Source organism: Crocuta crocuta, unplaced genomic scaffold, assembly GCF_008692635.1.
Source record: "Crocuta crocuta isolate KB4526 unplaced genomic scaffold, BGI_CrCroc_1.0 scaffold580, whole genome shotgun sequence".
Classification (NCBI taxonomy): Eukaryota; Metazoa; Chordata; class Mammalia; order Carnivora; family Hyaenidae; genus Crocuta; species Crocuta crocuta.
The window spans coordinates 1,996,755-2,016,796 of record NW_027527940.1 but is presented as its reverse complement, the minus strand read 5'-3'; the positions used below and the strand labels follow the sequence as shown (position 1 = coordinate 2,016,796).

The following is a 20,042-nucleotide window of genomic DNA, read 5'->3' as shown; positions in this document are numbered from 1 at the left end:
GAAATCAAGGTGTAGCAAGATCAGTGAAGAATTTTCTGGGCCTGAGTTTGATGTACGGACTGCCTGGCTTCAAAATCCTCAGTCTTTGTAGCACATCCTCTGTTTTCATCACTGAGACAGCCCAGTCCTCTACTCTTCAACATGGCCGGCACATTTTAAGAGATCTTAAGAGATTTGACAGTGGCTCAATGACCGCACTCCTTTTGCCCACTGTCTTCTGTAGCAGTTTTTTGCTTCTGCACAGATATCCTCTACTTAGCAAAGCTACAGCCCCCAGGAAATCAAAAACTACCCTTTTTAGAAAGCAGTTTGGTGGCTGCCTACATCACTTGACCAAGACCCTTGGGGGCAGCCTCCTTTCCTGTTCTACCCAAAGGGTTCTTTCACTCTCATATGTCACTCTCCCTGAGAGGAATTCTCCTGAATACATTTTTTTTCCTCTGTAAAGTTACATTTCTAATGATCCTTTAGTGTCCGTTATAACTTGGTTAACAAAGTAGCTGACTTACTGGCCTCCTCTGACCAAAGTGCATGTACAGTCCTGAGAATAGAGGAGGTGGTTTATCTTGGGTAAATGTATGCAGGCTGCTGCAGATACTAAAATAGCTCACGGTTCTTTCTCCCTCCTCCTTTCAGGGACACCAGGTTGTGAATCATGAACAACAATCTTGTGGCCTTCTTATTCAGGGGCGCTGGGGGCTGGGGCTGGGGTGTCAGTTCTTGTTTCTTTTTCTTTAAAAACAAACAAACAAACAAGCAAGCAAATAAATCTGCTAGGACCATAGGTTCTGAGGGGAGAGAAACTGGCCCTCACCTGGATTGCGTAAGTTTCCAGCAATTTCCCCAAATAGGCAGATCCCCTGAGTATGGCTCTCTCTTTGCAAGGACAGAAAGAGGAACTGTGAACGGCAGGAAAAAATACTCAAATCAGGTGTATTTTAAATTCTAATTCTCTTGCTTTTTAAAAATTTTGATTTCCCCTTTCTTCCAGCTAACAACCTCTGCCGTCTGAGGTGTAAACTGCTGTTTTCTCCCATGGAGACCAATAATTTCAGTGGAAACCAAAGCCTCCACGTTCCCCCGTCTTTCCCAGGCAGCCTCTCTCTGGCCTTGGCCTTGGCTTGCTTCCTGTGCTCTGAGACTCCGCCTCCACGACTGCATCTCCTCCGTCCCCACTCTCCTTTTCTCTGCAGCGCGGAGACGGGGCAGCTGCCTAATTCCAAGCTTGTGTTTGGCCTATTTGGAGAGGAAAGGGTCTGACATTGCTGCCAGAGCTTATTATGAGCATCATTCATTTGGCAAGAGAAGTCAGGAGCACTTGGCAAAGCAGGAGAGGGAAAGAGCCAATTTCTGCCCAGGCAATGGGCAGGGGCTGTGCCCTCCTCGGCCTCTGGGGCCATCACCTGGGAGTTTTCCTGTCTGTTTTTACTGCTTAGTAGAAGTGGCTGGGAGTTTGTAACACAGCTGAGGAGTGGGGAGAGGTTTGGAAGTGAAGAGGGACTTCGTATAAATTAGCCCTAGCAGGATTGGCTATGTGATTTGCGGGTCCCCGTGCAAAATGAAAATGTGGGGCTCCTTGTTCCAAAGGCAGCGGGGAAAGTGCTTTGCAAGGTGGTAAAATACAAAATAAATAAATAAAGGTGGTAAAATACAAACGTCTGTGGTTTCTCTCTCTCTTTTTTTTAACGTTTATTTTCGAGAGGGAGACAGAGAGCAAGCAGGGCAGGGACAGAGAGAGGGAGACACAGAATCTGAAGCAGACTCCAGGCTCCCAGCTGTCAGCACAGAGCCTGATGCGGGGCTCGAACCTTGAGATCATGAACTGAGCTGAAATCAGACGCTTAACCAACTGAGCCACCCAGGCGCCCCTGGGTTTTCTCTTGTCTTAGGGTAAGTTTCGCTATTTAATCTTGCAAATCCTCAGACAGAAGGGTACTCAAGGGGGCAAATGCAAACTCTTCTAGGCCCCCGGACGCCCTGCCCCACCATTTGGGGCACCGTGTGTACACCAGCTGCTGGGTTACCCCTCCTGCCCTGAGAGGTGGAGGGAATGGAGGAGTCAAGCCTGGCATCTCCTTTTCCCACAGACTGGCCACTCTGGCCCAGGGAGGATAGGCAATGCTAAGAGTACTGACCCTCCGTGCCACCCTGGAGGGGCCCGGGTCAAGGGTGGACAAGAGGCTCGCCCTTCCCCTCTAGCTGCCTGCCAGACGCACAGTGGCGCGGCCAGCCCTGGATCCGTGCCACACCCAAGAAGCAACCTGCCCCTTCCCGGGCCCTTTCTGGAGTTGGTGGGGAGAGTGGGGGCAGGGGGGAGGGGCCTGGGGTTCCCAGGGTCGTGGGACTGAGCAGCTGAGAGCTTTGGATTCCTGAAGCCCAGAAACTCTTAGCATGGCATGTCTCTCTCTGAAGCCTGCATGGCGGGAAGGCAGCACTTTCTGAATAAATGAATTGCTGGTAGTCTGTTCTCTAGGCCTGGAAGAGGTTAGGGGCCCTGGTTGGGGTGGGGCGCTCTTGCCGTTCTGTGGGAACTGGCTGCTTAGTGGGTCTAGGGCTCCATAACGAAGCACCCTGGAAGGCAGTGGGGCCCCCATTCCCCAGTGGGAAAGGCTTTGTTTCTGAGTAGCCAGAAGTTGGGCCTGCCGTTTGGAGACAGAGAGGGCTTGGGAAGGAGATGTCATCTCATGGCTATTACGGTGGAGAAAGGAAGAAAGGATCCAGCTAAGGCCCTGAAGGGGGGCCGTGGCCTCCAGAGGCAAGTCCCTTGGTCTGAGGCTCGGCCCCCAGGGGACTGGTGTTCCGACTCAGGATAGTCTGCTGCCTACGCACAGTACTTCACAGTTTCCAATGCACGTTTCTGCATCTTATTTCATCTCATTTGCACAAGGACCCTGGGCCACGCTCATCCATTTTATAGATAGTGAAAGGGAGACACAGAGCAGAGGGGTGGCTGGTCCGAGTAAGTGGCAGAACCAGGATTTGAAGCGGGCCCCCACTCACGGTTGAGCATCCGTCGTGTCCACGGCTCCAGGTATGTGCAGTGCCGTGAAGCAGTCTCTCTAAGCTGTTAGTCACTGTTTTTACTGGGTCTGTTACATTGTTAACCCCCTTAACAGTTCTCCTCAGTTGATCAGTGGTCCCCACATGAGGAGACAAGTTGAGAGAGGGTGGCAAAGCCGACATCCAAATGGAAGTTCACTGTAAGGTAAACTAGTTTAAGCTCTTTCCAGTCTTCCCACTGCTGGGGAGAGCTGGTTCTTCGCAAGTGGCCTAGAGAGTGAGGGCATGGCCAGGCAAGTGACCACAGGACAACATGGTAACTATCACCGTGGGTGTGCGCAGGCTGTCATGACATCACAGAAGGAACAGGGGAAGCATCACAGAGGACACGTGGTGTGTTCTGGGGCTCTCAGGTGGGCGGTGTGGCTGGAACAGAGATGTGGCTTCATGAGAGCCTTGAGGATTGAGCCCAGAGTCATGGATTGGGTCCTTTCAGTGAAGAGGAGCCCAGAAAGGTGTTGGGCAGGGGACATAATACAGTGAGATCCCATGTGTCCAAAAGATGCTGCTGGCGTAGAGAACACCAAGAAGGAGAGCAGGCCTCAGCAAAGCCATCTTAAAGCTTTATGTTGAAGCCTGGAGGGCTAGAAAGTGTGGGTCGGCTTTGTAACTGCAACAAAGGAAAATTAACGTGTCTTTTTGTCATATGTAGAATTTTCTTTGGTTCTTTTTGGTGGGACAGAGCTTAATATGGCTGGAGGGCTGGGCTATGTGATACAGAAATAACTCTCATTTTACAGGTTGGTCTAACTGTATCTTCAAGTCCATGCATTAAAAAAAGAGAAAATAAAATAAAAAGAGAACTCTGTAGTCATATGAAGGATCTCACTTTGGTCAGGTAAGAGGAAAATGACCCTCATTTGGGACTGTGACCACTAGTGTCAGGGACAAACGTCTTGGTGTCCAGCCTTGGCTTTGGCAGCCCTGTGGATGTGTTGCTTTCATGGTGTAGCTTTCTGACCTGTAGTTACCTGCAGGCAGGAACCATGCAACTTACATATCTATGGATTTGCTGTAATAGATGTGGCATTAGACCCATTTTACAGATAAGGCCACTGACGCGTAGCGAAGTTGGGCAAGTTGCTAGCTACAGTTGAATATGGATTATTGTTTTGTGGCCACACTTTCGACTTAGAAATCAGGATGCCTGGCTTCTCATGAAAAGCCTGTGTGGCATCTGAATGTGAGAAATTGTCCTGCAGATGCTGAAATATTGGAATATCTAGGGACACGAATATTTGGAATCGGGGCTGCCAGGGAGGATCTGAGAGGGAGGGCTGTCTTAGATTTGACAGCTTTAAGTCCCAGGCTGCTCTTAAGATGGCTTTTCTTCACAGCCCAGATCGATGTGAGCGGGACCACGGCTCCCGAGGAAAGCCAGGAGGACAGTATCGTATGTCACACGTACTGAGCTGATGGCCGGGCACTGAATGCCCATGAGGAAGAAGCATCCTGGGATGAAATGGGGAGGCAGTCAGGGAAATGGGGAGCCTGTGAGTGTGAGTGTCCTGTTCTGCATCACCCAGTCACACACAAATGGAGGTTTATGAGCTGCTCTCAGGGGACTCTGTGCTGGGCCCTAGGGTACAAGGGGTCTGAGCTGACAGTTCCTAAGCTGGGTTGGAGGCCGTTCTAGCTCAGAGGGATCCCAAGGCCAGCATTTGTCGGGTGGAGGGAAGGGACAAGAGAAGCCAGCCACCCACAGAGACCTGATGAGATGTGCAATGCTGGCTGGAGTCCCAGTGGTGGAACCATAGGCTGCAGGCCTGACGTGACAGATGAGCTCAGCGTTCTGCACCAATCAGCCCGGAGAGCACATCCTGACCAAGTAAGGGAGAGCGATGAAACCTCTGTGTTCTGCCCAATCCAATGAGATAGCCACTGGCCACATGTGGCTATTTAAATTTGTTATTATTATTATTAATTATTAACTTAGAGAGAGCACACACAGGGCAGGGCAGACGGGGAGAGAGAGAGAGAATCTTAAACAGGCTCCACACTCAGTGCTGAGCCTGACTTGGGGCTTGATCCCAAAACCCTGGAATCATGACGTGAGCTAAAGTCGAGTCAGATGCTCAACCGACGGAGCCACCCAGGAGCCCCTACTTACATTTAAATAAGATAAAATAAAACAAAATAAAATAATAAAATAAAATAAAAATTCAATTCCTTAGTCTTATTAGCCACATTTCACATGCTCAATAGCCGTCTGTGGCTAGTGGCTAACAGACTGGACAATGTGGATATAGGCTATTTGAATCACAGCAGAAAGTTCTATTTCGGTGTAAATCATTTCATTAATATTTTAAATGCTGATTACATGTTGAAATAACTTTTAAAACGTATCGAGTTAAATAAGATACGTTAATATTAACTTTACCCGTTTCTTTTTACTTTCTTTACTGTGGGCAATGGAAACGTTTTAGTTAGTGTGTGGCTCCTGTTTCTACTGGAGAGTGCTGTGGTCAGTGGATCCAGGACACACCTCCATTTAGCCATTGTTTTTAATACCATATCCATTCGATGGTGTTCCATTTGATGATGTCTGTACAAATCCTTTCTTAATAACAAAGGGTACAGAGTCAGCCCCGGCTAATGAGACAAATGCAAGCTTTGGAACTGGAACAATTTGGTCTCAAAGCTCAGCTTCCCTATGGGCTGCATGATTTGGACAAATTACTTAATTTCTTTGTGCCTCAGTTTTCTCCTCTGAACAATGCAGTCAATGAACGAGTCTCTGCCTAGCATGGCTTTGAACATAGGAGACAGTGCACTACAGGGACTCCTATGGACCCGGCCCTTAGTCTACCTCTGTAAATGGTGGCTGTCATTGTCACCACTGTCATCAGAACTTCTGAGCATGAAAGAATAAGGGGTTATGGTCAGTTTCTTTGGCCTGAGACCATTCACTCCCCCGCCCCTGCCTCAGCATCCTTGCTCTCCGATGATGACCTCCCAGGCAGCTGTAAAGCCCCCGCGCGGGGCCCAGGCACTCACCTGCTGGCAGCTGCTGGCCCAGGAGGCCCTGAGGGCACCCCAGCTTTCCGAGCGTGTGGCCTTGCTCTCCAGGTGCACCCGCAGTTGTGCCTCCAGCTCCTGGCTGACGTTCTCGAGGGCGTGAACCTTGGCCATGTATTCCACCAGGCAGCCCCCCAGGTCCTCAACGGCACCGAGGTTCCTCTCCAGGCCTGGAGCAGGTGCTGTGGCCAGACCCGAGCTCCGCAGGCCCTGCAGGAAAACACTGCTGATGCCCAGGGCCCGGCGTGTCACGCGGGTGCCCAGGCCACCTGCGTACCCACTGGGCACCATCCCTACATAGACTCTGGGTCCTCGGACGAGACCACCCATGGCATTGGTCCTGGAGGCCGGGGGGCTGTCCAGGGAGGATGATGACCACGTTCCCCCAAAAGATGCCCTGTGCCTCTGGAGGGGCAAGCTGGGGCTGGCACCGGTGGGCATGTCCACCACCACTCGCCTGCTGCTCATCATCCCTTCTGCCTCTGCTGTACCTACTGGGCTTACAGAGCCCAGTGGCTTTTGGTTTCCAGCCCCAGTGTCCCTGTGGCTCGGGTGTGGGCCTCTCTGGAAGCTCCCCTATCCCCAGGGCTGCTTTGTCTGCTGTTTTCCATGAGCTTCCACCATTCACCGAGCTGAAAGGGAAACAGGCCCTGCCCAGGGCTGCCTGCAGAAAGGCACTCATGCATTCTCTGCAAGGTCATGTGCCTGACCTCCCAGATTTTTCTGCTGGTGGTGCGGGTGCTGGATCAGTGCAGGCTGCGGGGGTGGCTCATCTGGATTTGTGTACTTCACTACCTAAGAGAGGGCAAGGCAGGCGTCACACAGCCCCATTTCACAGATAAGTAAACTGAGGCTCAACGGCCTCAGATCACAAGTGTAGTGACCCAGGACTGGATCTAGGTGTTCCAGGGCTGATTTCAGAGCTCTCTACATCCTTACATGTGCTGTGTATGTAAATGTGTGAATGGGCATGCATGTCCACACAGGATGGAAGGACAGAGGATGGAAACGGATGTGAACCAGCCACGGTGGGAGGCAGTCCCGTGAACTCAAGAGAAACAAACCAAGCCTGTTGCTTCCCTTATCCTCCCTCAGTCTTGGTAGCAGCCTCAGGTCCTTCTGTGGCATTTTTCTTCCCTCAAACACTGCTGTTTATCAGCTGTTTACCTTGACGATGTTGCTTCACCTTTCTGGATCTTACTTTCCATGCACTGGCCCGAGCTCTCCCTAATGCAGTAGTGCAAGGGACCCTGGGAAATTTAGGTCCCACACATGTTGGGCACCTTTTATGTTGTAGCTATTCCCTACACCTCTGTCTCTCCATTTGCCAGAAAACTAATAAAAACAAAGAGAAGGTTTTCCAGTAAGCTCGTTATGGGTGCTTCAAGTTAGGATCTGATGACACCCCCTGGGTTTTAATTCCTGCTGTCAGCAACCACTAAGGCATGTTGTTATGGTCACACCTCAATTACTTTCCCAGGTCTCTGAGAACACAAAATGGACCTAAACCCCACTGCACCTAAGTTTTACACTAGAGAAACCAAGTAGCCCAAACCCAGAGCTGGATATTTATCCCAAATCCTGCCCCGTGGGAACACACCTCAAGTGAGAGAAGGGGAAGGGAGCCAATTTCTAGTAAATATTGAATATATCCTAGGGCTGTACATAATTCCCATACTTTGTTTCGTTGAATTCTCAATCTAACCTTAGGAGGTAGGTTCAGGGTTGACATGTGCTGCTATTTGGGCTGTGCACTGTACAATTCCAGAAGTATCATCGCATGTCAAATGATTGGTTATTAACTCTTTATGTGATGAGGATCCTGAAGGCAGCAATGGCGTGTCCAAGTTCCCCTGTCCAGAAAGTAGCAGAGCTGGACAAGAAAACAAGTGACTCACATTGAATGCCCTCTGTCTCCCATCACCTAGAGAACAGGGTACTATCCAAAGTCATACAAGCAGAATTCAAAACTACAGTTACCTACTGGAATATTCTATGTGCTCATCCTTGCTGATTAGGACACCATAACTTTTTTTTCCCTTTCTACTTTGTCTATTTGAGTTGACACAAAGAAGTCAACTGTATAAATATCAATGTTGGTATATGACGAATAGATTAAGAAACCAACTTGATCAAGCAAAAGCTGGCAGAGTCCTTATTTATTTAGACATGGCATTCTTGCTGCAAACACCACCTCTGCTGCACCCTGTAGGCCCCACGGCACCCACCAGACTCTTAGAATAACATCCTCCTAACTCAGGTGGCGCTGCCTGGGTCTTGAGGGGCTGCGGGAATTTCAGGTGTATCATCCAAGGCTAAATGAAGGGTTCAAGCTACTGATGGAGTTGTGTGCACAGATGTCATGTCACTGCTATTCTCGACAGAATGGGAACTCTCAGTGGCCAGTTACCCTCAGATTTCTCTGACCCAAAGGCAGGTACAGTAAAACCCCCAGCCCTGAGGAGGGACAGGGCAGAGAAGGGCTGTAACCTAACTGATAACAGTGTTTTCAAAGACTTAGAGAGAGAGCACTCTCTTGGAGAAGTCACAGACATGTTCTAAAGGATTGGTATTATCACATGACAAATTGCCAATAGCTCGTTGAATATTCGTAAAACCCAACTTATTGTTAAAATAGATGAAAAAATACAGATGAACATCAGGCAGTGTCAGCGTCATTTTAAAAGTTATTTTAAAATGAAAAGAATGCAAAATGTATTAGCAACTTAATCCTCTGGCTAGTAAAATAAGTTTATTTATATATACATGGTAGTTGAATTCTGTGGATAAGGAAAAATAAGTCATACATCCACATAGGTATATATAACATATGTATCTTTGACTACATATATTATATATAATTTTACTTTACAAACAGATTTCTATATATACGCACACACATTGCTATATTAAATGCAATAGCTAACAGAAATGTAAGGTTAAAAGGTCATACAGCAGCACGCTGGCAAATGAATCTCAGAGCAACATAAAACCTGCTTCCTTGTGGACTGAAGAGTCTTTAAAGAGAGACATCCATCAACTCATGTTAAGTAGGTTCATACAACATTGAGAACACACATTTTTGAAGGCCATCTTTTTTCTTTTAAAAAAAGGAAAGGTCGGAGGAAAGGAAAAAGTGATGATAAAAAGACCACAGCAACAACACGAACATACGAATCAACATTCAAGTTCAATTCTCAATCTGACTATAAGAACATCTATATTGAAAATATACTAGCAAACTAATTTTCTTTTAGATAAAGAGTCAAAGCAGTTATCTTCTCTCCCAACCACTCTCTGTTAGGGAAACAGGGAGAAGCAGCCATCTGTGGAAGCCCCTGCTGCGTCCCTGCGGGTCTGAGCCCTCCTGGGTGTGGACGGGCCAGGGGAGCCTGGAGCATGCGAGCGGGACGGCAAGCCTGTCTGCTGACCCACAAGCAGGTCTGTGGCACCAGGGCAGATATCAGGATGTCTCCTCCTAAGCGATCCACTTTAGTAATCTCGTTCAAGATCGCCGGAGGGTTTAGAGAATTACAGCCCCATGCTTCAAGGCCACTTGATAAACACGTTCCTCAGGGGCATGGTGCGATGTTTTTTGAGAAAACAAAGTTGAACCCAATAAACATTTGATCCTTGAAGGAGAGCAAACATTCCAAAGCTCCAGGTCCAGGGCTAGGATCCACATCTAAATCATCTCTAGAGAAAGGCACGAGTTTTAAAGCAGATGTGGATGTTGGAGAGGATGCAGGACTGTGCGTAAGTGGGGGAGGGGGCTTATTTTCCGCCAGGGCAAGGCAGTCCTGCTGTTAGCACAGTGGAAGCTCCTTGTTGTGGGACGTTAGGGGGATGTGGCCTTGACAGAATGCCCATGATGTCCTCCAGGCTCCTGAGGGCTGCATGCTCCTGCCTGCGGTCCTTAACTCTGATGGAATTACACTTGACAGCCAATGGTGCCATTGCGCGGGTGCAGGACGCTCATCCGCTGAGGCGGCCAGGTGTTCCCCTTTCCTGCTCTGTGCACAAGTCTGCTGCTTCTCCCAGGGTGGCCCACTTGCCTTTGCTGATGTGTACGTGGAGGGGGAAGGGTGGGGGTCCCACTGAATCAAGAGGAACCAGAACTTTAAGAAACACTCAAAGGGCCGTGCTCTTGGCCATTTTAACACTGCACCTCTACAGGTATGCCTCTTCCCTCACCTGCCTGGGGCTGCTGGGACCCCCAAGTGCTCAAGGACAGTTATTAAGAGAAGCAATCAATGCAACTGCTTTGCTTAGAAATACCTTTATTTTATAAAGCCACGGATCGTTCTGTAAAGGTTTTTTTTTTTTTAAACCACACTTATAAAAAAGATGTTGACAATTCTTAGGGGGAGAAAAAGCTGAAAATGTTTCTCATTAAGTCAGGGTTACACAAAGATTATATTTATAATATATATTTGAATATTTATAATTTAGAGACGAATAGCAGGGAACGGCGAAGCGAGGGCTGCTGCTGTTAGATCTCCGATACTTGGTCGTTTCCCACGAATAGTGTTTCTTGGCAGAAGGGGTTAACAAGGACCATCCCAGTGTCTCTGTAGTCGCCGTTGGCTGGGGAGCGGGGCTCTGAGAGCTGGCCCTGGGAGGAGAGAGGGAGGACACAGGATGAGCTCAGGGGGTTTAGGCGGTGGCCATTCATAAAGAAATACACACGAGGACACTGCCACATGGGATTGCTTTGGTTAACATCTTTCATCATCTTCACTGCCAGTATGGAGGTGCAGAGCCCTCTCTACTCTTCCTTCAGCTTTTTGCAGCAGCTTCTGAAAAAGATTTCCTGCTTCCTGAATCACTCTGGGCTTAGGTTGCCAGAGATGGTACTGCTCTCCTTGTAAAAGTCCGAGAGGGCTCGCCGTGGGGGCCATGCGGCGGATGGCTCGGTGCTCTGGTGGGCAAACCCACACTCTCCTTCCTGCCTCTCTCTCGCAGATCTCTGGGAGACGTGGCTGCCTTTCCTCCCTCCACCTTCACACCCTACGCCTGCCCACCTGCTTCCCTTCCTGCCAGTCAGCCAGCAGGGCCTTCAAGGGCTCATTCCTCCCCATCCTGACTCCTCTCAGAACCTGGTTAGAATTATAGCCCCATTTCTTGTAGTACTAGATGGTTCTGAGGTGAAAGGACCTGAAATCTCTGTGTGACGATGGGTGGTGAGTAAAAAACACAGTCTGTCTCCACAGCCCCAGAAATGGAAAAGCCAACAAATAGGTAATTCACCGATCAGGACATCTGAATGGCTTTGGCCTCAACCAATAAAGACTGCAAGCATTTGTGGGCCACTAAATGTCTATCCTCAGACTCAGGCCCAGGTAAAATTTGGTGGCGCGGGGGAGGCGGAAAGAAGTCACAGCCTGTCCTAATTCTCAGACACTGAATTCTCAGAACCTGCAGGCTACTTCAGTAATATGCCGAGGTAGAACGGGCTCAAGTGAGACTTGCTTAGACGTCTCTATTTGACATCTAAGCCACAAGTAATTCCCTGAGGTTTATTTTTAGCAAAACATGTATAATTTTTGAGGAATACATATTGCCATCGATAATAAGGAGAGAAAGGAAGAAAGGCCATTTGTCGGTAAGATGTCTTTTCATAAGACAAGAATTTCCATCAATGTCTGGAATTGGCTGAATGCCCATCTCCAAGGCAGACACAGAGTCAGCCCTCTAAGTAAGGAAAATGGGGTGGCGTGTCACTGAGGGGAACACCATCCCCATTCTCCACTGGGCTTTAGGTGGAGCTGTGGAGGGGAGTTTTGGAGGATGAGATCTGGCGTGTTGCTTTATAGTTTTTTTTTTCAATGTTTATTTTTGAGAGAGGAAGTGTGAGGAGGGGAGGGGAAGAGAGAGAGGGGGATAGAAGATACAAAGTGGGCTCTGTGCTGATAGCAGTGAGACTGATGGCAGGGCTCGAACTCATGAACCCTGAGATCATGACCTGAGCCAATGTTGGCCGCTCAACCAACTGAGCCACCCACGCGCCCTTACAGTTCTTACAAAGCAAGTGTTCACTAAGGGATACCATGTGGATATTTTTTGCAGCATAAAAAAGAAAGTTACTTAGGAAATAACAGACAAGAAGGAAGAAAAATAGAAGAGGAGGAAGGGAAGGAAGAGGGGGTAAAAAAGGCACAGAAAAATTTCCAGGCACTTTTTGGGCATCAGTTTTGCCTGTACAGCCTGGATTAGTGCTTTGCTCTTTCATCAGCCTGAAAGGGGAGTAGGGCGCCAGAGAAACTTGCTTGGGCAAAGCACTTGGCGGCCACCAGTGTTGGCAGCCTACAGGGTGGGCGGTAAGGGCTGCCCTGGGCTGCGGAGGGTGAGGCATATGCCCTGTGACCACAGGCTGCTCTCAGGGTGGCCCACAGTGCCAGTGTGTGCGTGCCCAGAGAGTGGGNGGGGGGGGGGGGGGGGGGACAGCCATGAAACAAATTCTGAAGCCAAACTGACCTTTTTGCTGCTGGTTCTGCTGCACCTCCTGACCCTGGGAGGGTGGCTGCTGGAGGCAGCCTCTTTGAGAGCCTCTGGCGTGTGTCTGAGGGCAGCCCAGGCGCTCTGGGCTGGATGGGACACCACACAGGCAGGGCCCTTTCTAGAGTAAGCTCACAGGCACTGTCTTTTGGCCTTGGTTTTCATTTGTCAATTTGCAAATGGAATGAGAAACTTATTTACTTAAAAAATTTTAGGGGCGCCTGGGTGGCTCAGTCGGTTGAGCGTCCGACTTCGGCTCAGGTCATGGTCTCACAGTTCGTGGGTTTGAGCCCCGCGTCAGGCTCTGTGCTGACAGCTCAGAGCCTGGAGCCTGTTTCAGATTCTGTTTCTCTCTCTCTCTGGCCCTCCCCTGCTCACGCTGTCTCTCTCTGTCTCTCTCTCTCTTTCTCTCAGAAATAAATAAAACATTAAAACATTTTTAAACGGGGGCGCCTGGGTGGCTTAGTCGGTTAAGCGTCCGACTTTCGCTTAGGTCACGATCTCGCGGTTCATGGGTTCGAGCCCTGCGTCGGGCTCTGTGCTGACTGCCAGCTCAGAGCCTGGAGCCTGTTTCAGTCTGTGACTCCCTCTCTCTCTGACCCTCCCCTGCTCACGCTGTCTCTCTCTCCCAGAAATAAATAAAACATTAAAAAAATTAAAAAAAAACATTTTAAACAAATTTTAATGTTTATTTATTCATTTTGAGAGAGAGTGAGTGAGCAAGCAAGGTGGGTGGGGAAGAGAATCCCAAGCAGGATCCATGCCTTCAGCACAGCCCAACACGGGGCTTGATCTTATGAACCATGAGATCATGACCTGAGCTGAAATCAAGAGTTGGACGCTTAACTGACTGAGCCACCCAGGTGCCCCAAGAACATGAGAAATTTAGAGTTCAGGGATTCATAGCCCACATTCAAAGTGGCCAGCCCCTTCGCTAACTTAGCCATTTTTCACTCATTACAATAGTTTTCAGAGGAACTTTAAAATAAGTTTTTATTTTTTTATGGAAGTATAGTGGGCACACAGTAGTATATGCTTCAGGTGTACAACACAGTGGTCTAACGACTGTCTGTGTGATGAAGTGCTCACCACAGGGGATGTAGGGACCACTCTGCTATGCAGGACGCACACGGACCACACTGGAGGTCACTGCTTTCATGAAGCCTGGCCCTCTGTCCTTCAGTTAAACGTTTTTATTGAGCGTCCACTGTATGTCAGGCTTTGGGCTGGGTGATGGGTCAATCATGAACAAAACTTGTGGTTCATTCGTGTGATAAACATTTACCAAGCACCTAGCAAGTGCTGGGCACTGTTCTAGGTGCTAGGGGTAGAGTGGTGAGCAGAACAAACAGGGCTCCTGCCCTCAGGCAGCTGATGTTCTAGCAGGAGAGACAGGGACCAGGCCCGAGTGATCGGGAGAAGTCGCTGAGGTGAATATGAAGGAGTGCTGGGGAGGGACAGAACACAGGCCAGCAGAGGGGACAGTCATGCACAGCCCTAGAACAGAATTTAACTGAGTGCTATAAGGAAATGAAAAGACATCTGGTGTTGGTTGGAGCTTAGCAAATGAGAGGGAGAGTTGGGCTAGGGCCGGGCCAACCTCCCAGGCTCTGGACATGACTCTGAACTTTAATTTGAGAGCACCAGGAAGCTACTGAAGAGTTCTGGGGACAGGAGTGATGTGGTCACATTCATGTTTGTAAAAGCACACCCTGGCTGCTGTGGGGGACGGATCTGCAGGGGAAGAGGGGACTGTATTTCCAGAAGAACTCTTGGCTGTCACTGCTTTTACTCAGATGACTGCCATCTTTCTCCCGGACCATCTCGATTGCTCCCAGCTGGCCTACTTATTTTGAGTCTTTCTTCCTGTCCTCTCATCCCTCCATCCATTAAACCACCCTTCCTTTCCTTCTTATCCATTCACTAATCACGTATGCAGTGCCTTCGCCATGCCATCAGCACAATCTTTCTAAAACTAGGTCGCACAAAGCTCCACTTTCAGTGACCCTCCACCGCCCAAGACTAAAGTACAAACTCCATTCAAGCCCATTCGAGCCCACGCCCAACCCACGTACCTTTCCCGCTGTGTCCTGGCCTCTGCCCAACCTGTGTGAGGGTGGAAGGAGCACCTGGTTCAAAGCCTGGCTCTCCACTGGCCAGACAGGTGTTTTGGGCACACACTTCCTGACTCCATGTATTCTTTTCTCCCACGATATGCCATGTCCAGCCCACAACCCCACCTTTTCTCAGGCTCTTCCTTTGCTGGGAAACCTGTCAAAATCCATTTATCCTTCCTAAACCCCACTGTGAAGGCTTTGTTCTGGTAGGTTTCTATAGCTCGCTGCAACTCTTCTTGTGTCTTCCCTAGTTTGTTTGCTTCGGAATGATGCGTGGGGCCCATACCTCAACCACATCTTGGAATCTGGGCCCCCTGAGAGCAAGCTCTCATCTTCACAGTCCCCAGGGATTGCCTGCCACAAACTGTGTCCTCAATGAGTATTTATCAAACTCAGAACTTGAGGTCCCAAGAACAGTGCTTCCCAAGTTTTTTGTTTTGTTTTGTTTTGTTTATCCACTATTGAGAGACAGAGAGAGACAGAGCATGAACATGCGAGGGGCAGAGAGAGAGGGAGACACAGAATCCAAAGCAGGCTCCAACTCACAAACTGCGAGATCATGACCTGAGCCGAAGTCGGCCGCTCAACTGACTGAGCCACCTAGGCGCCCCTTCCCAAGCTTTAACATATGTAGAAGGCACTGTGGAATTCTTGTTAAAATACAGATTGACTCAGGGAGGCTGGGGTGGGGCCTGCAGCTTCCTGGGTGCGGCTGCTACTGGGCCATGGGCCGTCCTTCAAGGGGCAAGCCACTAAGAAGCAAGCAGATACTCCACAGCTTACTTTGGAGCCTGTGCTTTTCCCTGTGCTGGAGCCAGACCTTCCAGGGGCACCCCTTGGCTTGGGGCTTGTTACCTCAGAGGTTTCGAGGGACTGGATTTCCCTTGGTAACTCCACAGCATGCTTGTTGAAGTAGTCCATGGTGATGGCATTGTTCCAGTAGCTCAGATTGTTCTCCGGGTTGGCCGTCTTCTTCTTCCTCCGCAGGCAGCACACTGTCAGCAAGACGGCTGTGGAGAGAGTCCAAGTTAGAGAGGGGAGGGAGACAAGAAGCATGGAGCCAGCCCTGCTGAGTGACAGACCCCAGTCTCCAGGTGGGGCTGTGATGGTCATATAGTCAGCCACTTACTCCATTCGTTCATTTGTTTGCTTCTTTGTTCAACAATTACCTATGTATGTTGAATGCCAGCTTTCGGCCAGGTTGGGAGAGAGGGGGTGAGAAACAGACAAGGCTGCCCTGTGTCATAAACATCTCCCCTAGTGTGTGTAAGGAGGGACGGGGGGGGGGAGGGTCACACAATCTATAATAAACAAAATGAATAAGATAAATTCAGACAGCAGTAACTGTTGAAAGAAAATAAAACAGGGTGAAGTGAGAGAGACAATGGACAGGGGTTGGGGAGAGAATGCTTTAGGGTCATCATGAAAGGCTTTCCTGGGGTGACCTTAAAGCCGAGAACAGAATATGGAGAAGGAGCTGGACAAGCGCAGAACGGGGCAGTATGTCCCAGGTAGAGAGAAGAGCATGTGCAAAGGGACTGAGGTGGGGACACACTTGATGGGAGTGAAAAGAGCAGCTGGGCTGAAGTGGGGGGGAGTGCGGTGGGAGATGAAGCCAGGGTCATGTACAGCAGCTGCATCCATAGGGCTTAAAGGCAAGAGGCTTGGATATAATTTCGTATATATGTGGGGCCGCACTGCCACTCCTTGGGTTTGCTCCAAAAAAAGGCCTCGCTCAGTAGATGGAAAGGCTCAGACAATGGCTGTGTGCTCTCAGGGGCGCTGCAGGACTGATGAGCGCCCTCAGGCAGAGTGGGAGTGTGACAGGGAGGGGAGCAGGACTTGGGGAGCTTTACAAAATGAGCCCTTGATTTCCACAGAGGGGCTTCGTGGTAGAGACTCAGAAAAGCATGACTGTGCACAGGTCTTGGACCCTGATAAAACAGCTGCTCTGGCCCCACAGTCATCACCACCGCTAACCCCAGCCTCCTCCTCCTCTTCCAAAAAAGAAAAAAAAAAAAAGCCTCTGACAGTTATTTAGTGTTTATGTGCCAGGGAGGGTTCCCAGCACTTTAGAAATTTTAATTTATTTAATCTTCCACTTCACTCATGAGGTACTGTTAGGGTCCCCATTTTACAGGCAGGCACACTGAGACTCAGAAAAGTGAAGTGACTTGCCCAAGAGCAAACCCAGACATCTGGACTCCAAAGTCTGTGCTCTTAACCATCCATGGTTGTGCCTCACAAAGACTGATGCAGAAGCCCACACTGCACACATGGGCCTGGTCAGGGCCCTATGTGGCTTGGTGTGTGACCCTGTCTGTCCAATCTTCGAGACTTGCAGGGCCCCAGGGAGGAAGGGGTGTGTTTGGATTTTGCTCATGAATCAGGTGTGAACAGAGGGGCTTCAGCATGCCAACAGGGAAGTCTTCCGAAGTTGGGGACGAAAGGTGGCCCGTCCAGGCTCAGGCAGTGCAATGGGTCATGTTTTGACAAGGGTGACAGTAGCCCTCTTGGGGAGATGCCAGTAAATGAAGACTGGACATCCCTTGCCCAGGCTCTCATCACCACAGCCTGTGTGGGCAGGGCTGCACTCAACATTCTGGAGGTGCCAACCATCTGTACTCTGAGGAGGGACCCCAGACTGAGCAGCCCAGAGGCCGGCACCGAGGTGGCAATGACACCAGGGGGCAGCAGAGTGCCAGCCCTGTTCACAGCAGCTTGGGGCTTGGCCGGCCTCAGGGCGCAGGTACTTGCCAGGGTGCGGGGTACCTGCAAAAGCTGGCACCCACACAGGCTGAGACCACAGGGCCCGGACCCTAGGTCCCCGCAGGATGATGGAGGAACTCTGTAGCTCTCTTATCTCAACCCGACAAGGCAAAGCCGGGAGGTTGGGCAAACTTCTATTGGTCCAATCTGCTTTGATCAGAAAGACTTCTAATTTGCTCATTATTCTTCCATGTTTCCTTAAAAAAGATTTAAAGATATGAAGGAGATTTCTGAATGTTTGAGCTAGAAGGAATTTTAGACTGGGTGGTATAGACTTTTTTAAATTTTGAAAAATTTCCAAATTCAAGTTCTCCTTTCTTCCCTTCCTTCCAAGAAGGGGGTGGTTGGAGGCTGAATGGGGATGAGGAGGGGGAGCTGCAGAACTCAGCCTGAAAATCTGCTAATTTAGGGCCTTTCCTTATTTTACAGATGAGAAGACTGTGGTCCGAAGCATCCAGCTGACGTGCCTCGTGTCACAGGTCTGTGAGCGGCAGGGCTAGAGCAAGATGGCAGGTCCTGTGCCCCCTTTTCTGGCACCTTTATTATTCATTGTCACTACCTTTCCACCCTGCTCCTGGAACTGGGATGGTTAAGTGGCCTGGAGGGGATTCAAACTGCCGAAGCAGAAGCCATAAGGAGAGGGTTAGGCTGCAGTGAACCTAGGCTGCTCACCTGGGCCGGCACAGGGTGAGGAGTCTAGGTCCTCTGACTCCTAGTCCAGTGCTCCCTCAAGCCCTCACTGCCCCTGTCTGGAGCCTGGGCCCATTTAGGACAAGGAACCTGGATCCTGCCTCGATGGGAAGGGCTTGCCTGCTTGCAGGATGGCCCGCGGCTAGAACAGGAGCTCAGCTCCTAGCTTTCTCTCCTCAAGTGTTGTTCGTGCTCTAGGCCTGACCGTTTCTCTCGGGGAGTTCCCAGTGCCTCTCAAGTGCCATTTCATGTATATAACAGAAGCTGGCCCAGTGAGAGAAAGAGCTTGGGCTTGGAGTCCATAAGACCTGGGTTGACTCTGCTGCGTGTTAACGCGAGGTAAGTCACTTCCTCACACTGATGACTATGGACTCACAGGGCTGTAATGAGAGCCAGAGATCATGAATGCAAACTGCTGAGCAAACTGCCAGATGCACAGGGGGTGCTTAATTCATGAGAGTTTCCTCCTTGCTCTTCCAGTACCCTCCATAAGAGAGATGTAGAAAGAAATACCAGGCTACATGACTGTTGAGTGGCTCAAGGCCAAGGCACCACCTGTGGTTTAGAACTTTCTTTATTTTGGTGGCCTGACCTTTCATCCAAGAAAGAAAGGTACAATTCAGATTTATGGAGACTCGTGGGCTGACCTAGGCACTTTACAGTCTCATTTAACCCACAAAATAGCTGAGGAAGGTACTGTTACTCTCATAAGAGGCAACTGAAGCTCATGAAAGTTACGAAAATTGATCTTGATCACCCAGGTAATTAATGGAACCTGACCTGGGTCTCTGTGACCCTGAGGGTGATGCTTACTGTGATGTCACCCTGAACACGGTTGGGAACACATCCAAGGCATGTGGAAGCACCTGGTAAACAACACAACTCTGGGCAAACACAAGACTGTGCTGGCATCTGCCTCCTGAAGGTCCTGAGCTAACACAGAGGGTATTAGTCCTACAGGTGAGAAGACATTCAACCAGCAGTTAAATAACTTGTCCAAGCCCCACAGGTGGCCAGCAGGAGAGCTGGCATGACATCCAGGTATGTTTGAGTCTACTAGCCAAGCCTTTCTGTCACACCAGGCTTCTTCTCCAGTGATTTAGGTAGGTTTAAAGTTTGAAAAGCCAGAGAACAGGGGCACCTGGGTGGCTGAGTTGGTTGAGTGTCAGACCCTTTATATCAGCTCAGGTCATGATTTCGCTGTTTGTTTTTGGGATCAAGCCCCACGTTGGGCTCTGGGCTAACAGCACGAAGCCTTCTTGGAATTCTCTCTCCCCTACTCTCTGTTTATCCTCCTCTGCTCTCTCACCCTCCATCTCTCACACAAAATAAATAAATGAATATTTTTTTTTAAAAAAGTGTTAAAAAGAGGACAGGGACCTGCGAGCTATTTCAGTTTGGCCACTTCATTTTATAGAGAGGAGAAGCCTGGAAGGAAGGATTGGTCCAGTGGTGCTGACCTGAGGGGCCAGACTGTGGACCATCATTTCCCACCTTTGGGTGTTGGGGCGGGAGGCCCAGGGAGGCCCCAGGGCATGGAAGGAGGCCGGGCTCGAAACGAGGCTATGGGCCTGGGGAAAGCAGGTTTGGGGGCTTACTCTCTGGCCCCCCATCCTCGTGTGTGGGACTAGGAGGCTCCCAGCGGGAGGTGCTGGCTGGGAAGCAGAGATGAGCCATGAGAACGGGGCATGACTCTCTGTTCCAGCTGAGGTGACACCCTCTGGCCCTAGGCTGCTCCCTACCACCCTGGCTTCAGTTAGTTCATAAGCCCCAAGGAGACAAATCTCCTGGAAAACCTCCTGGACACACTTCCTTCTCATTCCAATTTCTTCTACTCTTTTCATGGAAAGAGTAAGTTTGACCCATGTCTTATATAATAACTACAAAGTC

General features: G+C 49.7%; 2 protein-coding genes across 4 annotated transcripts in view; both read right to left on the bottom strand.

The window, feature by feature from the left end:
• The window catches only part of BFSP2 (beaded filament structural protein 2), a 60,518-nt gene extending 53,969 nt beyond the window's left edge, over positions 1 to 6,549 (bottom strand). Inside the window, exon 1 of the mRNA XM_077752301.1 lies at positions 6,058 to 6,549. Within this exon, the coding sequence (XP_077608427.1) occupies positions 6,058 to 6,549 (492 nt within the window). The remainder of the gene's footprint in view (positions 1 to 6,057) is intronic.
• A 2,307-nt stretch (positions 6,550 to 8,856) lies between these two features.
• The window catches only part of TMEM108 (transmembrane protein 108), a 361,675-nt gene continuing 350,489 nt past the window's right edge, over positions 8,857 to 20,042 (bottom strand). For all 3 annotated transcript variants that reach the window (XM_077752298.1, XM_077752299.1, XM_077752300.1), the window contains 2 exons: positions 15,549 to 15,703; positions 8,857 to 10,693 (listed from right to left, as the gene is read on the bottom strand). In XM_077752298.1, coding sequence (XP_077608424.1) covers positions 10,571 to 10,693; positions 15,549 to 15,703 — 278 coding nt within the window. In that variant the 3' untranslated portion in view covers positions 8,857 to 10,570. The remainder of the gene's footprint in view (positions 10,694 to 15,548; positions 15,704 to 20,042) is intronic.